Source organism: Motacilla alba, chromosome 2, assembly GCF_015832195.1.
Source record: "Motacilla alba alba isolate MOTALB_02 chromosome 2, Motacilla_alba_V1.0_pri, whole genome shotgun sequence".
Taxonomy (NCBI): Eukaryota; Metazoa; Chordata; class Aves; order Passeriformes; family Motacillidae; genus Motacilla; species Motacilla alba.
In genome coordinates this window covers 112,852,588-112,874,729 of record NC_052017.1, presented here as the reverse complement: position 1 = coordinate 112,874,729, position 22,142 = coordinate 112,852,588, and the positions used below count along the sequence as shown (strand labels likewise).

The window sequence follows — 22,142 nt, the reverse complement described above, 5'->3', positions numbered from 1 at the left end:
TTTTGCATTCTTTTTCTAAATGGAATTTTTGTTTCTTGTCTTAACTTGCTGATATTGAGTTGGTGTTTCAAAGTGGGATTTTGGTTTCAGAAGCATCATAGACTGCAAAAGTCTTGTGGAAATTTCTGTAAATAATTTTTCCCTGATTTTTAAATTTTTCACTCCCTTTTCTGTCTTAAATTTGGAACAGAAGAAGTCAGAAGCATGATCACAGAGCTTCTCCCCACTAATCTGCTTTGTATTGCTCATGTGAAGCCTTTATTCCCATGTGGGTATGTTCTTGTACAGGAAATAAAAAACATTTATATTGTTCTATTGTGAATATCTGGAAGATAAATTCTATGAATGTTTCTAAATTCTTGCCTATTTAGCTAGACATATTCTGAGCAGGCATTAAGCTATATTTAATGCAGTGCTAACCCCTGCACATGTAAGACTGCAATATGGTGCCATTACCTTATTTCTTTGAAATTTCCTTCCTTTCATTAGAGATGTATGAAGTTTTCTCACATCTGTGTCTCCTCTTTTGCCATAGAGAGTGATATAAAGATTAGCAAAAGTCCCTGCTCCTCAGTGGTCACCAATATGTACAGAAACAACATACTTATATACTGTACAAAAAGAAAAGAAAAGGTTTAATTAAAGCTGATTAAGTACAAGCTGTACTTAAAATAAAACAGCAACACAGAATATTTAGCAAGACCATAGCCTTTTTTTTTAATTTCTGCAGTTACAAAAAAAAATCTGCTACACAGTGAAAGAAATAATCAGGTTACTCTTTATGAATCTGATCTCTTCATGCTAGGCTCAATGAAGACTTTCCATTCACTTTCTTAGAAATTTGATGGAAATTGGACTTGGACAATTTAGACTTATACATCTAGGCAAATTCTGCCCCATTCTGTTTTATTGTGCAAGATCTGGAAAGTAAGAACTCCTTTGAGTTAGTTTGGGAACTAAACTAAAAACTAATTAAAAAACTGAATTATCTTTGAAATAGATAATAATTAACACAGGTAAAAGAATAAGAATAAGAATAAGGTTTTGCAAATTTAAATTAGAAACAGATGCTACATAGCATCTGGATGCATGACATGACATACAAGTATAAAAATTTACAAAATGCACTTAGTAACCGAAAGAAGGAAACTATAAATTCTTTGCCTTTATATTGATCTTGTATGAATAAACTTCTACAGTCAGATCAGATTTTCTTCTGAGGAAGATCATTTAATTGCATATATATTCAGCCTCACACAAAAAGAATAACCAAAATTTTTCAAATGTTGTTTTTAACGTACAGTTCTGAGGAGTTAACATTTAATTAATGTAACACAATACTTTCTTTTAAGGTCACGGATAGGTTTTAGTATTCAGGGATCCAAACTTCTGGAACTTTAGTTTAGCAAAGCAGTGATGTCTCTAATTATTTTTATCTCACGTGTAACTGTTAACTTTTCTGAACAAATGCAGGACTTCTGTAAGTCTTCACATTCCAAGGACATCTCTGAGAACTCTCAACATGGCAAAAAAGTAGTCCTTAGGAAAAAACCCAACCTTTCCGTGCAACACTTCTGATACTTACATTAGCAAGTAAAGCTATTATAAGCTAAGTAATTCAATAGTTACTCTAGAACAAATCATTTCCATGGCTTTGAACGTGTTCATTTCCCTAAAATGTCCAATTGTGTTGCTCAGTTTTTCTCATTTAAAATCATGCAGAAGACTTAGCAACTGTAAAATCCAACATGCAACTTAACTGGAAAATTAAAATATAATTTTCAGCGCTCTTGCGGTGCCTATGAGCCACTGAAGGTATGAAATTCAGACAAATCACTATATTATATCTATGGCACTTATTTATTTTCAAGCAGTTAATTTATAGTGTTTATGTCTTCTTGATGCTTCTACCTGGTAAAGTTTTCTGGTCCTTAGTGACTGTGGAGAATTCTTTTACAATTCTTGTTTCATATGCAGCACTTGTAAGTGAAAAGACTTCAGATGCCAGCCCTTAAAGCCTGGGACATCATCACAGCTGACTCGAATCTTGTGTACATCTCCCAGATCTCCAGTCTCAACCTGCACCAAATAGCATGAGGAAGAGTATACTGTCAAGGCTGGTTCACTTATAAAGATTTTACACAATCCCAGTGTAGAATTTCTAAACTTAACAGTGAGTAAAGGAAAAGTTGAGTTTGAGACTGGGATAAGTTTATGATAGAATCAATCATTTTTATTTCATGGTATAATCATGCGTGAGATTATCTCCTTTATTATTATAGTAAGCATGATACTCTGTAAGCATATATACTGTAAGCACGATAACTTAGGAGTGAGTCACAGTTAAAATTAGTAAGCTCTGTGCATTTAGGATATTTAGACAAAAGGTAACATAGAAAGTTGTGACCCTACTGGAGAAAGAGAGCATTAACTTACAATTAAAGATTCTAATATCAGCAGCCAAGTGAAGTATTAATAAAGATAATTACTGTGAGCCTGGAATCACAGAATTTTTTAGGTTGGAGAAGACCTTTAAGATCATCAAGTCCAATCATTAACACAGCACTGCCAAGTCCACCAGTAAACCATGTCCCTGAGTGCCACATCAGCATGTTTGTAAATACCTCCGGGATGGTCACTCATCCACTGCCCTGGTCAGCCTGTCCCAGTGCTTGGCAACCCTACTGGTGAAGAAGTTTTAGCAAATTCTCATTTGCTAAATGGTTTTGCCTATAACATAAAACTACATTACAACCGATTCGTCGTAAAAGGAAAGGGATATTTCTGAATAAAAAGAAACCATTTATGTTCCAGAAATAACTGCGTAGGACAACACAACCCTGTTCCCATACTACATGTGGAAATTCAATAACTGGTTGCTGATTATGGATAATGATTTGCACGACATTAACCACTGCATGCTAACTCTTCTGAACAACAGGAAGTAATGTGGCAGCCATGCACTAGGCAGCTACAAGAAAGACAGGGATGGAAGTGATTTTGGGTGAAAAAACTGAGAACTAGTAATTTTTAAAGGCAACAAATTTTTTATTAAGTATCAAAATACTTAATAAAAAAATGTTACCAGTGGCTTTGTTCTTCTCCCATATTGCTGCTTTTTTTTTTCCCCACATCAGTCACAACATAAGATTTGGTGACTTTCCAGCGAATAAATCCTTGGTGCACCCTATAGCATCTCAATAACAAACTGAAATTAGCCTCACACAATCATGCCCTGGCTCTGACAGCACCACAAGCAATTGGCCCCTAAGACAGAGCACAGACCTAACAGATCAATTTATTTTGTTTCTCAGCAGAGCTCTGAACATGACAGCCCCTCACTGCTGACCTCGCTTGCTTAAAGCTAGTTCATGTGCATTTGCACAGTGAACACAAGCATGTTTGGGAAGTATCAACTACCTTATTTTAATTGAAGAGGTACTAAAAAATGTGCTTTTGTCATTTTGGGAGAGTTGGACATAATTTTTAGTAACTGTTATGCACATAAGAAATAGTAAAATAGCAGAGTATGAAGAGGAATAATTAATTGAAAATAAAGCTACCTGCCCAAACATTTTACAGAATTTTATGACCGGTTTATGATGCAGAACTTATGAAAAGAGCCCTTTGGTAGGAAGGAATTGCACTTGATGGATTAAAAGATCCTTTCCAGTCTGAATTTCTTGAGGTAAGTATTATAAGTGGTTGCCATGCCACTCCCACACAATTTCATGACTCAGGGCATGGTTTAAAGAGCAGGGAAGGACTCCTTTCCATTGCCTAAAAAACAGCCCTGGGCTGCTGGGAACCTCTCAGCTCCTGAACCGTAACTCCACAGTACTCAAAAAGGCCACACAGCAGTAGTTATACACCAAAAAAGAGGGCACCAGACTTGTCCTCTCTCTAAGCCTAGCCTGCCCTGCCTGTCTCTGTGCCTTCGTACTGACAGAGATCAAAGCTGTCCCTGACTCGGTCTCCACTCCTGCACTGTGGAAAGGGAAATGAGTGGGCAGAGTTTCACATCAAGATTTTTCATTCATGCTGTGTATGTTGCAAAGGATATCATTAGCTATGTGGACTAAGTGGATTAATTCCTTGCAAAATATGCATTCCACCTGATTAAACTTAACAGGAATTATTTGGGTTCATTGAGGGGAGAGTGCACAGGTTCTTCACCCATCTAAACTACAGTTCTTTCCCAGACAACAAAGTCATTGCTTCTTCTCTTTCAGAACCAGACTACGACTTTTAAAATTATTGCCTGCAGGTTTTTTCTCATGCGTGGATCCCATGACTGTATCACACAGCTACTCTAAATGCTGTGAACAATTTATTCCATAAAGATCTCTGTTTGGGAGTTGCAAAAGTACAGAACTTGGGTTTTTTTATGCGACAGGGCAAGCTGTAATTCACATTTTACTTTGTCTTCTGCTACCCTAATTTGCAATTCTCTAGGATTCCAAGTTGTCATAAATACATGTGGTATAATCTTTGTAGGAAATGCACAGAGGAGATTTATAGGAAAATAATTCCAGAATACATGGCAGAGTATTTAGAAGCCACAATTGTCTGTTCTGTTTCTAGAATCACAATTTCAATTAATTCCCTGACTGCCATCGAACTAGCAAGTACTAATAATCATACTGTTTATGATCCATGGAATTAAACACCAGCTATTTTCAAATGAGAGTATTAGATAGTTCTCCTTTCTTCATGGATTTGTTTTTTCACTTACAGCTGTGGCCAGCATTAGCCTTTTTGTTCAGCTCCATCATTGTACCCAGAGCTGCCATTACATCATTCTTGCAATCCTTTTCTAACCAGTTTAGTACAAGCAGTTTTCCTTTGGAATATGATATTCTATCTTGGGTACCAAAATTGTCTCTTCCCTCTACCAGTGTCTATTAATGGATGCAACATGAACTTTGAAGCAGAGGCAGACGTATAATCCATCACAAAGCATATATCCAGTGAATATCCTGGTTTTAAATTTGTTGAATATTTGCAAGAGGATACTTCACCTCATTCATTATTATAATTTCCTAATTATTTTTTCACATTTCTTCTGAACAGCTTTCTCTAATATTCAGAACTTGAAATCTTAGCTGAGTTGGTGTGATTTGTCACATACTAAACCACACAATATGTTTTCCATTACATGACTGAATCTTTAGGAGCAAGGCTCCTAAAATTAGGAGGAGGCACTGGGCTTCTTAAGATCTCAGAGACAGGTAACTGATAAAGATGATTAGAGAATTTCCTAACATTTTAAATCTTTTTCCTTTTAACTCACACAGGGCTTCTCATAGACATCTTGCCTAGGGTAATGAAAGCCTTGTAAATGTTACTGTTTGGGTGCATATTGAAATGTAATTCCTTTTTGTTCTATTCTCTATTAAAACCAAAAAAAACCCCAAGCAAATCACACCCACCCACCCCATAAATTATTCTAGTTAATACGGTTTTGTCAAACCTACTAAAATTCAATTGGACAGCTATCTGTCATAAACTCTAGAAATCCTTCTGCTTGTTGTTTGGAACATCGTCTCATACTGTGAAATTGGATTATTGTATTATGTGATTTGGAACTTTCTGTCGCCTTTTTGATCCTTAACACAAGGTGATAATGATAATACATTCAGAATTTATTGTGTATTTACCAACAGTCCTACTTGAAGAACACTATTGCTCATTTTGTACTACCTGTGCTAGTGTTTTGGACAACAGTTTTAGGCATCCTAATCTCACACTCTGTCCCATGTATTTTAAGATTCTCTGGAGAACAGAATGTGCTCAATGCAGCAGGACCTTCCAAAGACACATTCTGACAAACTTACTCTGCTAGGAACCAAGAAACAAAGATGACTGTGAGAAAGATCTATATATTTACAAATCTATTCATTCCATGTGAGATCAATGATTGATTCCAATCATCACCAGACTACCAAGGAAAAAAATTCCACCTCTTCACTGGTTTCTTGCCATGCTGCCTTCAGCGTTACTAGGCCTGTCAGATTTCATAACATTGATGCATTCACCTATTTTTCAATTTATTTTTTGAAACTTAGGTATTCTAATTAAATTCATTCTTTTTTAAGTAGCTCAACTACCATACTACACATTTCTAAGACTACTAGAACCCAACTTTACCTAAGAGCATGCTTCTATTTTCTCCCTTTTAATTTATTCTTTATGCTTGCTATGTGCAATTAAACTACACCTGTTCTTTCATAGGAGTTGATTGGACATATTTTGGATGGAATAATCATTCTGAATATGATACACATCTGTGCATATGCTTGTGTGAGAACACCTGGAAGATCAGGAATTTACATGCCTTTCTGTCCTCAATGTGCAATAAATGTATCTCTGAGATCAGAATTAAGCTTACTCTTTCAAATCTATGTGAGCTGCTTGCAGCATATAACATGTTGTTCTTTTTACTGCACTATGTTATTAAGGATGTTTGTCTAGGACCAGGATCTTGGGGGGAGGTTAAAAGTTCATTCATTCGTGCTTTTTGGAAAGCTGAATTCACAGCTTGCTCTCATTGTGATATCATGTTCATGACTCCAGCCTGCAGCTACAGTGAGAAAACATAAGCAAAGTTTCTGCATTCTTCTACACAGTCTTAGTAAGAACAAAGAAAGGGAAAGCAAAATGAAACTGGGTTTATTGACTCAATCACCTAAAGAGGTATGAGGGTTTATGGAGATACCTGTGAATCCCCAAGTGCCCCTCTCTACCAGAGCTGCTATTCTGTAAGCTGCACTGTAAGCAATGCAGCAAAGAGATAAAATGTCATGCACAGTAAATAATGCTCAAATAGTACTAACTTCTTCATACAAAGCAATAAAAACAAGGATCACATTTAGCTGTGGGGAAAATACAGGCACTAACCCAAAGTCTATCCAAAGCATGAACCAGCATTCAGAAAGCTGCTGGGGTGGAAGGCTACAACTCATAATGTACTGTGTACCAAGGATAGTAGACTATGAGGGACAACCACAGCTGACACACAGAAATACTAATTTCTCCTGGTGTGATACCAAATCACTGAAATTAGGCAGCCTTAACAAGGAATACGTGCCACTTGGGAAATTACCAACACACTGGATGTCGCAGGATCACACTTTATGCAATGGTGCTTGCCAAAATTCAGTCAGCTGGTGCTCCTGCTCCACAGATAGATTCTGCCTCCACTGATCTATTCAGTTTATATTCATGGCATAGGATAGGAAGCTTGTTTTGTTGCTCAGTGTGTTTCCTGCGTGTTTTCTGATAAGCAGCTGCTTCCTTGTCCTTAAGAAATGCCATTTGTCTTTTCATTTACTCCCCATAAAGTTCCCAAATTGCTCTAGCTTGTTATTTAAACTAAAAATTCAGCCTGGATCAGGTCATTACAATGAGGCTTTGACATAATTTTCTAAATGTAGTTTTGCCATTGTTTTCAGAATGTTTATTGTAGTCATTGAAAAGTCTTTCTGAGCTGTATAAAACTGCCTCAAATTGCAAGCTATTTCTCCCATCTTGCTGGCTAGAAGCTGTACTTCATGACAATCAAGAGAATTTGCAATGACTTAGCCTGGAAGGCCAGGACAGAATTGAAGATTTAAAAGATGCCTCAGACGAATCCTCTCAAATCATCAGCATGTGTGTCAGGTGTATGGGCGGTCAGGATGGTGTTAGGGTTGATTTTAATACTGGCCATATATAAGCTATTGCTTCAGAGTTCACCTCACTTTGATATGCATGAATGCATTCTCCAGTGATTTGTGATTATCCAGAAAAATCTTCTGCCTGCTGACCTGAGAGACAGAACAATCCTGTGGAGAGTGGATACTACTTTACAAAGATGGAAATGAAGGAAAGAAAAGCCCACTTATGTCCCCTGGGAGTGCTGCCCAATCCTTCATCTTCGGCATTCACAAATAATTGTATATTGCCTTTTGTCTGAACTTCAACTCAGGAATCTTCAGGGATTCAGAAAAAAAATGCAAGATGAGCTGGTGAATGCAATAAATTACACAAAAGAGTTCATGGTGCTGGCTGCAGTAGAACAGGACTAGCAGTAGGAGATGACCCAAGACCTATACTTATGTCATTCCAGCTTTGTAAATAATTACATAATTTTTCTAGCAGACACATCAACCGTACATATATATGTATATAATGCTAGTTATGTACACCCACACCCACACATATATACATATATCTATATCCATACTGATAGCTATATATATATATATATATATATATATATACACATATATATATATACACATCTCCTAGAGGGCAGTGTCATGATAAGTTCTTTGTAGTACTGTATATTTCTGACTTACAGTGAATTCATCAGTGGCTCTGGGGAGAAAGCACACATATCCTGGGGTTTGTGGAGAAAGCAGAAGCTCATCACTTTTGCCCTTTGAGCCAAAAATCACAAGGGTCCTTTTATACTCCTGTGGCTCTGGGGAATCTCCATCTGTTTTAACCTGCACTCTCCACTGTTGTGCTAAAACAGGAAAAACATTTTTAGCATCAATCTACGAATTAAACATTTTTAGGATCAATGGCAGAGAGCAATGGATGCCTTTGTTACTATCAAAAAGAAGAGTTATGGATTACCATAAGTTTACACCCCATTTACTATAAGTAATTAATTAATAATTAATTTTAAAAATCTTTGAATTAAAGTGTAGCTCCAACTTGATAAACACAATACAATTCTTGAAGTGGGTATGGAAACAGAAATTAATACCTAGGAAGCAGAAAAAAAGACACTTTGCCTAGGGGTGTTTTTTGCATTCTTTGTATCAAAATAGTTACTTTAATTACCGTAATAATTTTAATAAATTTCAGTTCTTAGAATGTTCTTATGTAACATGAAAAGAATATTAACATTTTGAAAGACTTGTATGTGATACATTTGTAAGACCTGCTGGCTAATACATAACTAGCTAGACAATAAAACTTCAACTTTTTTTTTTCTCAGATTTTTCTGACTTAATTTGTCATGTCTGCTCATTTGTCAGATCAGATCACTCATTACTGTTGAATACAAAATTCAGGGAATTTTGAAGAGATATTCACACTGACTTCATTTCATGGCTTGGGCCTTTTAGAGGTTGCTTTTTGGTAAGTCGCCTGTGCTCATAGCAGTGTTAGAAGTCCAGTATGCGAAGCTGTTTCAGGTGTGGGAAAAATACAGTGTCTTACATGGATAGTGCAGTTTAGGGAGCTACTTAAGTGCTTGAAGGTAAATCATCCTCTGAATTCAAAGGAAATATTTGTTGAAAAGACACTTGATCCTGCATGGCAAGAGGAACTTAAGAGTGGAAGCAAATTAAAAGCTTTTGTTTAGACTGTGGCCAATATTGTGATAACACAATAATTTGCTAATGGGACTAATATGAAGAGAACTGTTTTGTGATTTTGCGTAAGCTCCCAATACAATATGCTGATAAAATGAATTTTAGAATAATTTCATTCAGAAATAAATTGAATGTGACTTTTTCTTACAGAACTGTATGCTTTTTTTCCTACTTTTTGTTTTCCTCTGCCTGCTTAAAGATGGAGACTAGATAAAAACCTGATCTGGTTTCCTTGATTTATAATTTTCCTCTTTTTTCTTATTGTTTTTTTTAGTTAATTCTGGTTTTTTGGGTTTTTTTCTCTTGTTATAGAACCTGTTTCTGCCTTACATCTGACTGTTCCCTGACTCTTCTGGGCTCAGCTAGAAAACAGCAGGCAAATACTCATCTCACAGCCAGTCTTCTGAGTAACACACTAGCTGAAAGGATCCCTCCATCTGAACTCTTTTTTTAAGGTCATCTCCAGCAATGAGTCAGATGTAGTGTGTGGAAGATCCACACTTTGCCTAATGAGGAACTTTTGCTGTTTGATATATGTGCCAGCTTTGAATTTTATCTCCTTGTGCCAGGTTGGCATGTGGTACTCCTCAGGGTGTCACACTTGGTGAAGTCAAGCATTGTTTGAGCTTTTGCTGTTCCTGAGCACTCCAAGGGTTTATGAGGAGCTTCAAATTTTTACAAAGACTCCCAACATAGCCCTGAATCTCTTATCCTGTCCAGCCATGCTCCATTTTGAAGGCTGTCCCAGGAACACAGCAGAGAGGAAATTAAGATAATTTTTCAGTTCTGTATTTCCCAAGTGGAGCTTTTTTTTCCTCTTTGTAATATCCCTCTGCTCCAGGAGAGAGCAAGCCCTAAGTTAACAGAAATCACAGATGCATAACTGGCTGTTCCTTCCTCAAAGAGGCAGCATGTTCAGAGAAGGTATTTCGGGCAAGGTGATTTATTTTAATTAATATCCATGATTGTGTTTTTAATTATTATTTCAGTAGGAAGGCTAAGACACCAGCTGGGAGCTTTCCAGGGAATAAATCAATGGTTACAGTTTTAAGGCTGTGATTTTTTAGTGTCTCTGATTCTTTATTCTCCTACACTTACTTTTAATGCTTCTACAGTTTATGAAATGAGCTAACACAGACTGACTGCATTTTCTCTCAGTTCAACAAATTCATTTAACCTGCTCATGCCAGAAGAATCAAAAAATCCTTTGTCTAATATTCTATTCACTCAGACCTCTACTTGGTGAGGATGGCTACATGAGACAGAAGAGTGATGCCAAGTATTTACTGTGTTCAGTGATTTCTATACCTCTCCAGGAGTGAAGCTGTGGAAGTGAGATAGCTGGGGCTTCAATAGGTAATTTTTCTGTGTTTCATCTGTGTAGCCACATTTTAAAAAGACTTTTCCCCTGATATCACTGACCTGTGTTAACTTCCTTTCAGGGTGACTAGTGTGTTCATGTGTTATTGTACTTGTACAGCTTACACATAGAGCTAGAGCTATTTACTTAGACACATCAATGTAGGAAGCACTAAAATGAATAGCAGGGGAAAACCAAAATTCTGTGGGGAAAAGAAGTCTCAGAATTCGCGCTTTATTATAATGATATAACCAAGGATCTGATTCACAGTACAGAGATTTATCCAGAGATATAGGGATTTGGGATCATTTCTTGACTTACAGAAATTAAATGGGAGCAGCATAACAGTTTCCTCCCATAAATTCCTTAAACCACCAGTCTGGAACCTGAAAGTTCCTTCAGTAAAACAGCAAAAATCAAACCTATAATGATTTCTGTACATGAAAATCTGAGCATGGCAAGACCTGACGTCAATATTTCACCATATAACTCAGAAAGCTGAAAAAGGAAGGTTTATTTTGTGGGGTTTTTTTTAAAGATGAGCCATTTATGTATTTTTTAAGGATTTCCAAAACTGTTTTTACAATACACTATTTCAGAGGTTTTTTTCACTCTGGTGTTTGTTGGTCTTTAGACCTAGAAGGACATTCACGCTTTGCAAGACATAGGAGTTGGTTGCTTGTTTCCTGAAGATTGTAGAAATTTGTGTTGCCTTGAGGCAGAGCAGTCAGTCTGTTAATTCTTTTTCTTAGGGATTTCTGCCTCCATCAGGCAATGGAAACACACTGTTGTTGCTTTTTAAAAGTGGGTCCATTCCCTTTTAAATTTGGGAATCCTATGATTATTCTTAGCCCATTATCAAGTACTTGCAAGGAAGGGAATAATTCCAAAACAAAATTAGTCACAGCAGAACTTACTGAATATTTTCTCTCTTGATATGAATTTTCTAAATGCCTTAATACCAAAAACCTTGCACAACAGAAGAAGAGCCAGCTGAGAAATATCTTTTAACTGAACTCTGCTACTGAACCACACTTTATTTACCACCCACAAAAACCCACAAAACCTCAGGACACCCTACAGGCACCACATTACAGGAAGCCAGCTCCTTTTAGCTGACTGCAGCGAGGATTTCATTGGAACATACTGTGTTGTCTTGTCTCCTTGCTTTAAAAGAAAATTCTTTCCTATTTGCTATTATGATACCTCATCTATTTTGAGGCTGAAAAGGAAAATAAATAGAGAAAACAGAAGGAAAAAGTAGTAAAATACCCCTAGCATGTAGGAAACTTCTAGAGAGTAACAGAAAGCCCCATTCTAATCAACTTCAAATCCCTCAAATCAACTTCATTTGAGAGCTCAGAGCACCCATCTGCCTTCTCCACTAGGACAATACACCTTCTCTATTTATCTTGCATCAAATATACAAGGAGGAATCAGAGGCATACAAATAAATCTATTCTTATGCCTGATTTGCCAGAGCCTCTCTGTATTGTATAAATGTACAAAGGTTACTGAGAAAATTTGATGTGGGCAGACTGCATTTTGGCAGAATCCATAGCCAGCAGCAGCAGTCACAGGGATCTGGGATTTATGCTTCATTAGAGCTGGCATAATGCCAGCCTGGCTGAAAAAGGACAGAGAGCCCCCAAGTAACCTACCTAGCAATGATGACTTTCAAAGTTCCCTCTTTGTCTAGGTGGTTGAACAGGTTACTAGCCTCATCCACAGTGAACGGGATTTCTAACCTTCAGAATGACTTATAAATCAATTTGTTTTGTGTCTGGTGCTTTAAACTTGACCTAAGCACATTGATCTTACCCTGAAAATCAGCAAACACTGAATTATGCCAATCACCTTTTATGACTTTCCCTGAAGCCCATTTGCAGAGTGCAGCTCATACAGAATATGAGCACATGAGTGCCTAAAACATTGGCTCCCTGACATCAGAACTTCCACTTGCCTCTTATTCAGTAAATATATGCTACATGGAAAGTTTTCACTTCCACTCTGAAGGGGACTGCTTATCACTATTCTACCATGTAGAATCTTCACTGCTACAGGTGCTGGGAGAATTTAAGGGAATTATTTTTTTCTCCCAGGACTCTGCATCTCTGGAATGCTCTCTTACCAGCTCTGACATTGGCACTGAGTCATGATACAATGACACAGAACTGACTACATGATATTTTTCCAAACCTCTTGTGATGGTGCCCTCCTACAAAGCTCAATCATGCAAGATCTATGAGATCACTGATATGACAATACAAATTAAACTGTGAAAAATCAGTCCCAACCACTATCTTTTTCACATAAGGCATAAAAGTCCAATTTTAACCTATCTCAGTTCCTCACTGGAGTGAGCCCATGGGTAAAACAAAGAGGGCTTAAGAGCAGCTCAAGCTAACCTGTCATATAGCTAACTGACAGATAACTTCCTAAAAATGTTCCTCTCTTTTATAACCTCCTTTTTAAGAAGCTCTGATCTCAAGAGTCTCTGGGTTGTCCTGGACATCTTGACAGTGTGATATTTCAAAATCTGGTTAAGAATAAGCCACTCCTTTCCCCTCATAATCAATATATTGAGTCTGATCACTCTTGACACTCACAGGCAATGAGCAGCCTGTGCATCTGTGCCTGCTCACTGTAACATAACGAAGAATGAAACTGTGCTGGAAAAGATTTTGAATTGGTAGTAAAATATAGCCTATTTTCTGAACATAAGGTGAAACAGATATTATGGCTGTTTCTCAGAACTGTGCACTTAGCAGAATGCAGAATCCAATTCCAAGTCACTCATGAAAATCAACTTTTTCTGTGAGAAAGTCTTTACTTACCCGAGTTCATAACTCTCCTCTTGTCAAAGTCATGTGTTTGTGGAATAATAAAGCTGTTAGCTAAACTGTTTGATTAAATGCAAATTATTCCATTTTCACTGAAACTGGAACTAGATTGAGAGACTAGGACTCATCCTACAGAAAGCAAGTCACTGTTGTAAGAGACAAATGGAAACATTACTTTTTTTAGTTTAGTTGCACCCATAAAATTCCCAGAGAGAGTTGCACAGAATATCCATTTACAGTTAAATGTTCATAAAAAAATACGTGTGTCAGTCTGTTGCTGTTTTCTGGTTAGGAAGAAACATGGAGATGGCAACTAGTGCATTACAGGGATGAGACTGTCTTTGTAGATATAAAAACAGCTGGGTGGGGACATTTTTAATAATGTCTTTTATTAATTCAAGCAGATTTAGCCAACTGAATGCACGTACTACATTTAGCTTTGCTGGAGGATTTGGAGTTTAAGCTTGCATTATTTCTGGCTACTTTGGAATTTTGACCTGAAAATGTTTCCACTGACACTTCACAACACATTTTTCAACTTGCTGATGTTTGCTAGGGGACCTGTCCCCAGGTATTAAATGACAGTGACATTGGGGTAAACAAAACACTTGAATCTCTTCTCAGAGAAGAGGAATTCCTGGTTGGTTTCAGAACAGAATAGTAGAAGTAGGAAGAAAACCAGAAATGGTTTCTGTTTGTTCTCAATTGCTTATAAAGGTCTAGTCCTTCCTGTAGACTACTGCCAGCCAATTTGTCATGTTCTCTCACAGCTGGTATACAAGAAAATACACATACAAATGAGGTCATTTGCTCACATATTTCATGCAATACTGATATAAATTCAAACAGCAGAAACTATGGTATAGAAAACAATGGTTGGAAAACAGCTCTTACCTTTAAGAAATGTCTTCATTGAACTGCCATGCTGTAAAATATGAACAGGTAAAATAATTGTGAGCTAGCTTTATTATCACTTTTTTCTTAAGTTATGGTCTTATCTGGAAGGGTTCTTTAGTAATAACTAGGCAGTAAGTATATACTGTAATGCTCTAACAAATTTACTTTAACAAAATACTATTGGCAGTTAGCTCCCTCTCTGTTTTCCCATCATCTAACCATCTTTCATTGCAAAAAACAAAAATAATAAGATTAATAAAAACTATTACTATAGTATATATCATCTGACCATTACCTTTTGTCTCCAATAGTATTTTTTATACAACTTTTATCAAGTTACACCTTGAAACTACTTCCAGGATCAAATTTTCTTTTATACCTTCAGCACAGTTGGACTTATTCATATAAGAAGAATTTGGTTCAATTTGCTCCAGGCAAAGAAGAATTTTCATGGCAGCTGTATGAAGTGAGTAGTACTATATGGAGTACATTGTGTAAAATACTAATTATGTATTGGTTCAGAGACTCAGCTGTACATGTGAGAGAGTTATAAAACCTGCAGTGGTTAGTTATAGTTACTGTACTTAGAATTATATATAAAACCTGCAGGTCTAGAAGTTTCTAAAACTTTTGCAGATCTGCAGCAACAAACTGAACTTTTGTTCTTACTTTATTTTCTTTTATACTGAAGAATTTAAGGAGCCTTTCTGCAATATCAGTTCACTGCAAACATACATTCATACTCCTTTAAGCTGAACCCCCTTGTTAACATAAGATTTCTCAATCTTCAACAACATCACTTATTTAAAAATAAATAAATACGTGCTCACTATCAGTTTCTATTCTATTGACTCCATGTTGATGTTGTATTTGTTTAAACCCAAGATCCACAACACATTTCATTTCTTGTATGGAACAAAACTCTATGAATAAATCTCTTATGCATGAAGTCTAAACTCCACTGTATTTCAACTTTTTTGCAATAAATAGCTTGATTAACTTTTGAGACCTATCTCCTCATTCCACCTAAGAAACAAAAGATCACTAGCAAAAGATCACTGAAAGCAATTTTTGGCAAAAACTGGACACAGGATTTGAGATGCAGCATCACTAGTGCTGAGTGCAGGGGGCAATCACATCCTCAGTGTACGCTACTGCTGATCCAAGCCAGGCTGCCACTGGCCACATTGGCCACCTGGGCACACACTGGCTCATGTTCAGCTGGCTGTTGGCCAGCTCTTCCAGGTCCTTTTCCACCAGACAGCTTTCCAGCCACTCATCCCCAAGTCTATAGCACTGCACGGGGCTGCTGTGAGCCAATGCATCTCCCTCAGTACCCTTGTGTGGATCCCTTCTAGCCCAGTAGACTTGTCTATGTCTGTGTGCTGCAGCAGGCCACTGACTCTTTCCACTTGGATTGTGGGGTTCGTTCTGCTCCCCACTCCTTTCTTCTAGCTCAGGGGGCTGGCTACAAGGAGAACTGGTATTACTGTTGAAGACTGAGGGGAAGAAGGCATTAAGTGGCTCAATCTTCCCTTCATCCAGTGGGTATTTTCTCTACTTGGCTACCTCACCAACTGTATCAGGGGGTTCTCTTCCACAGGCTCCAGGAACATCCAAAACTCCTTCTCCTCTGCTGCATTGTATTTGTAGTTCCTCACAAGAACAGCTGACAATTGTGAGACTTCTTCCAGCTGCTCACATTAAATTTTGTCTGCCTCTTCCTCCTGTCTGGCTGGTCTGTAACAGACCCAGACCCTTCTGCCACGACGCTGGCCTTGCTGGCCTTCCCCCTGATTCTTACCCATAAACGCCCAACTCTATCAGCACCATCACCAAGGTCTAGAAAATCAAAATACTCCCTAACATACAGGGCTGCCTCACCTCCTCTCCTTCCTTGCCTCTCCCTGCTGAAGGGTTTATAGTCATCCATGGCAGCACTGCAGCTGTGCAAGTTATCCCACCACATTTCCATGATGACAACTATGTCATTTCAGATCTTTACACACAATACTTCTTAAAAGACTGCAAACTGAAAGCTTATTTAATTTCACATGACTTCTATATAATTTAGATTAAAAAAAAAAAAAAAAAAAGATCAATGCACTTTTCCTCTTATGCAACATTTGCTTTGGGACTTCTCTGCATAAGGTTATTAGTCCCTTCCATGCCAATGTAGGAACTTTTTCCTTGTCTTCAGCTGCAAAATTTTGCATCACTTTTATGTTGAAAAACTCTGGGGCGTTGCTCAAACATCTAGTTTGTGTGCACATATCTGCTCTAAAATTTTTTCATTACGTTGCTGGCAGGTAACAAATTCTTTTTCTCCATGAATGACATACCTATTACAAGGAAATACAACCTCGTGAGCTTCCTCTCCTTCTTTATGTTTGATGACAATCTTATCCAGGAACCATCCACTGCCTGTGTCGAAATGACAAAAGTTTATAATGTGAAATCATATTATTTTTTAAATAAATTTTAAGGAAAAAGCCCAGATTATCTTTTTCTAGGAGAAATACAGATCATATTTGGACAGATCTCATCTAAATAAATAAGATATATTAACAGAAGGAAAGCTTTATTATTTTTTGTCTATCCTAAGAGATGCAATTCTTTTCTGCCCTTGCCTGTTTTAATTTTAAGAGGGGTGGGTTTTTCCCCTTGGAGACAAATACATATATACATCTCTGAACTGTCAACACCATTCACATCCCAGCCTACACCTTTTGATTATTCCCAGTAATCAGGCACAAGGATGTTGGGACAAATCCGTTTATGCCCATAATCAAGATTTGTGTGAAAGCTAGAAATTTTTGTACTCTGTGAGGAGGAACTTCTTATTGCATATATAAAAATATTAATTAACAACTTCTTTAAAATTTATGCTGTCATGTGCAAATGGAGTGGGGCTGCAGACCTGGAGGGGATTTTTATGTCTTTTTGTTGGTAACTGGCAAAACTGAGGATCCAAGGATCCAGAGCCAGCAACCAGAAAGACTGACTGCCTAAGGCAGCTACTGGAGGCCTTACGCGTCCATCCTGTACATATTTTTTTGTATTTGACATTGATGGACTGTTGTTCTGCTCAACTGGAGAGGGTAACAGGGGAAGGCCACTTGTACTGTTTGTGTACATGCTGAGTTCCTGCCTGTGTTGATCTGCATGGCCAGCTATGTGCACACATTTGTGTTTTAGAAATGTGTTTGTGCGCATGCCAGTGGGGAACACACACTCAGCCTTGCTGCTATGAGACCAGCAGGCATGGGGCTGTGCAGTCTCACTTGTGCGGAGCTACTGAGTTAATCTTTTCTCTAACTGCAGTAACAACTGGGACATCCATGCTGATCTTTTAGACCACTTCCAATGACCATCCTAATGATTGGTCTGGTTGTGCTGTAATGGCCTTCTCAAATAACCTGTTCTCACTGTGCCTGCACCACTCACAACCTGTCATGTTGCTTATGAGGTTTTGCCTGATTAACACCATCACCCATCAGCACATTGCAGCAAAACAGCATTTAGGATGTTTTGGGCAGAATCAACCACCCTATTTATCCTTATGCTTTGCTTCCTGGCTGCATCTGGAAGTCCCTAGAAGGCAGCAATTTCTGTCACATAGAAAGGGCATCCCCAGGTAGTGCATGGAGCAAACCCTGATCTCTAGGACAAAAGTCCTTCACTTTCCTCATTCACAGTAGCTGAGGGAGTACATCTGTGCCCTGCAGCCTGGGAGCCCCAAAGAAAACATGTGTTCTAGGATCCTTTCAAGACAGACTCCAAATCAAGAATTAAGACCCTCCTGCCCTGTCAGTCAGGCAAGTGATGAGAAAAAGGAGTACCCCACCTCTGAAGGAATCCTCCTTCCTCTTTCTCAACCCCAAAAAAGTTGAGTCTCTCTGAGCCACCATCTTTTTCCAGATCTCAACCCCCCAGCCACCTCAGGCTAGGTTTATGTGGGGCTAGTCTTGGATTTAAAAGATGTCTGTGGGATCTGTCTGTGCTGAGTACAATCAACTATGTTCTGAATTACCAAGGCATACATTTTCTTACAGATAGATTTCAATCCATTGTCCTGTTTAGACAGTCCTTCAAACCCACACATTTGAACTCCAATGTCAAAAAACATCTTGAGATAGCTGAGTTGGGTTACAGATTTGTAACGCTAATCCTGCTAATCTGTGCTGCCTGTTAAAGGAGCTATCAGGGAAGAGAGCATGGCTTGGAGCTGTGGGGAATGGAGGGAAGGTGGGCTCCACCACAGTGCCTTTTGTGTTATGTCTTGGGTCACCACAATGTGAAATTTCAAGTGTACAATCATCAATGTCGCTGAAGGCAGTAAACTCTATGGAACTACAGGAAAAAAGGTTACACACCATTCCAAGGCTGCACTGTTATGGCTATTTCTGTAATAGCCACAAGCATGCTCAGCCTCAGGCAGTACAGACAGCAAGATGGGCGTTGCTTGGGGCCATTTCAAAACAGAGTAGGGTAAAAGGGCTTTTCTAATCTACTATCAGTGGAGCCCAGAACTGCCTAAAATCCCTCTCTTCACTTAGCTTCTTCCTAGATATTAATCTGCAAGCATATTTGCAGTATTTACATCTTTGGTGCTTTTAAATGCTTTCTCTTCATTTACATCATTCTAGGGAGATGCATACTTCTTCTAGGGCCTGTACCCAAAATTCATCTCATTACCAAATTCTTTCTTCTTTCCTCAAAAACCTACAAGCTGAATGCAATATCACTCACTGGAACAGCTCCACATTGACTTTCACAGATTAAATGTATAATCAAATCTTCTACAATTGCCCAAAGCAGTGAGAACATTGTGTTATAGCTACTCAAATTTTGTCAGGTATATATGTAGCACTTGTCAGCTGCTGAATATCTCTAATTCCTTCCTGGATAGTTTTCAGTGTTTGTCTTACCAGTGTGAGCCACACTTTTGAGAGTTTTCTACATGCAAATAAATAGTGCTTTCTTATAAATAACTGTGAAAACAGAGAGTAGAATAACACTATATGACATTAAACTCATGCCCTTTTTTCTGTCCATTACCACAGTTTTTCATCATCCCATCACAGTGATCAACCTGCAGGAAGACTTTTTATCACTGCAAGACCTTCTGTCACATTTTCTATGAAGGATGCAGCATAAACAAGTGCATTGGGTTTTAAAAGGGCTTGAAAACAGACTGGTCTCTAGGAAATTAAATCCTACCTGGACCAGCTCCATCATGGCTAATCAGAACTTTCTCCAAGTCTCCCAGTGAGACAGTCTTTATGCAGAAAATATCCATCTGTGGAACCATACAAGGAAAATGATAAAGGTCTTAAACATAGCTATTACTTTGACTCTAACATTAGAGAAAAGCTTTTTTTTAAAATATTTTTATTGTTTGATTGTTTTCAAAATGAACATAGTTGTTTCATATTCATCCTGGCCAAACAGGGAGGATCCTTTAAAATTTTCTAAGGTAAATAACACCTGAAAATTACTCCCCAAAGACAGCACTGATACCTTTGGCATGACACAATGATCAGTTTCAATTACTTAGTTGTGTCTACATTATATTTTCTAGACCTATGTGCCTCACCAAGTTTGGAAAACATACTTAGGAACACAGATTTAGAGCCTGATTCTAAAATCTACAGTGATCTGTTCAGGACAACAAAAATGATATTTTACCATTTTATTTATATGTGCAATACAAATAACCGAAATACCCAAATTCCAATATCTAAAGCTCTCAGTAAATGGTTGATCAAGCAGACAAAAATTATCCATATCATGCAATTATGTAAGGAATTTTGAATAAGGAAAATGTTCAATGCTTAAATAAACCTTGTAGATAAAAATATTTACATTTCTTGCTGAAACCATTTTCTAGCCGTAATTTATTCTTATTTATCAGAAGCAGCATTGTTTTTACTTCACCTGTCCATGTCGAAACTTAACATTATTATTCTTAGATCTATGGAGTTTCCTTTTGCCAGCATCTCCTCTTGTCCCAATGAGGTTGATATAAACACTGGAATCTGTTTCAGCACCAGGTTTAGCCCCTGTGTATACATGGACCTCATACACCAACACTACAGGAAGAAAAAAACTTGAGATTATCCTTACAGCTTGCACAAGATTCTAAAGTGTCCTCATCAAAATTTTGCCAGAAACCTCTACTGATTTTCAAGCTTGCAAGTAGCAACAGCTATCCATGAATTTGTCACTTCTAGGTTCAAATATTTATATTCTCTTCACAAAAAAATATGAAAACACCAAGCTTAAGAAAACATTATGCTGAGCACTGCTAGGCATTGCTAGTTCCAAGTCTTTCTTTGCAATTTATCTGGAGACCACCAAACTATATTGAGCCCTCATCAGAAATAAAAGCTATTTTTCACTGGTTCCAAAGCATTTTCAACCTCCAGATTTATGCAAAACAATTATCTGGGTTGTTAAACTTCGTTTCATCTTAAAACAGGAATAACAACCACGAATCCAAGGGGTTTTATATTTTTGCCCCATATACAAAGGTGGCTAAACAGATTAACAGCTCCCATACCTATAAAATTGAGCCTTGCTTTTGAAGGTTTCAACATCTATCACTAGTGAATGATAGGACTTCCAAAACCAGCTCTCAGTTAAAATATATTTACAACTTTTTAATGCCTCTCCTCATAGTCTAGACCAAAGTCTTACACACAAAAATTATATACATCTTCAAAGAATTCTGCAATATAATTTAGAATTACTGTGAATTAGAATTAAGATGTTCTATGCCCCACTAATATTATTTTTATAACCATCCAGATGTGCAAATTTGTTTTTAAAAAATTCTTTGCAGTGATCATATACTATTATGTTTCATTTCAGTTTTTCCCTCTGTGACTTAAAAAAAAAATCCTGTTTACATTTTAATAGCAATTTTTCCATGCAGTGTTTCTATTCTAATCACAGCTGGCCATTTCTGTTGCTATGTAGTAGATCCCAGGGAAGATTACTGTTTCATTTATCTGTAATTTTAACAGTTCTTGGGAGTGGAGAAAGGTAATGCAAGTTCTAACAAACACAAATAGTTCCTTTTAAGAAGGAACAAAGATGAAAACAGAATATAACAAAACAGAATATAACATTACATATAAAACAGAATATATATATATATATATAATCTACAGTTACAATGTAGAGAATTGAAACTGGACAATACTCTAGAAAAACTAGTTAAAATACTGTTACTCTTAAACCACCAGATGGCTACTAGAATCTTACATTTCCATACATTTTTTGTTCACTGGTTCCCAAGTCAGCTTATAAAACTTAAACATCATATTGTCCACAATCACTGAAAAACAGCTACTCCTGATTCCCAGATGAGATGCTAAACAAGTAGTAAAATAATACTGCAAATACTTGAGGGAGAAAAATAGCACCACATGTATTAAGATAGGAGAAATTTTACGGATAGACTCTATGCTTAATCAAATTAGAGTATTTCTTTTAATCTACGTAAAATTATCTGAAAACAGTGTGTCTCCAGCTCTTTATCACTATTATGACTGGGACTCTAAATAGAAGTGGTGTTCCTTGACCAATTTTATAATTTTCTGTAATTCCAAGCACTCATTGCAGCTCTCACATCCATGCAATAATGTACCAACACTGCTTGTG

The 22,142-nt window shown here is 37.4% G+C and overlaps 1 protein-coding gene across 1 annotated transcript in view; it reads right to left on the bottom strand.

Annotated features, from left to right (window-relative positions):
* RP1 (RP1 axonemal microtubule associated) overlaps nucleotides 1-22,142 on the bottom strand; it is a 166,926-nt gene that overhangs the window by 67,043 nt on the left and 77,741 nt on the right. Inside the window, 9 exon segments of the mRNA XM_038126920.1 lie at nucleotides 457-611; nucleotides 1,912-1,959; nucleotides 1,962-2,079; nucleotides 8,343-8,512; nucleotides 14,469-14,491; nucleotides 14,637-14,693; nucleotides 16,814-16,895; nucleotides 19,695-19,773; nucleotides 20,412-20,566. Coding sequence (XP_037982848.1) covers nucleotides 457-611; nucleotides 1,912-1,959; nucleotides 1,962-2,079; nucleotides 8,343-8,512; nucleotides 14,469-14,491; nucleotides 14,637-14,693; nucleotides 16,814-16,895; nucleotides 19,695-19,773; nucleotides 20,412-20,566 — 887 coding nt within the window.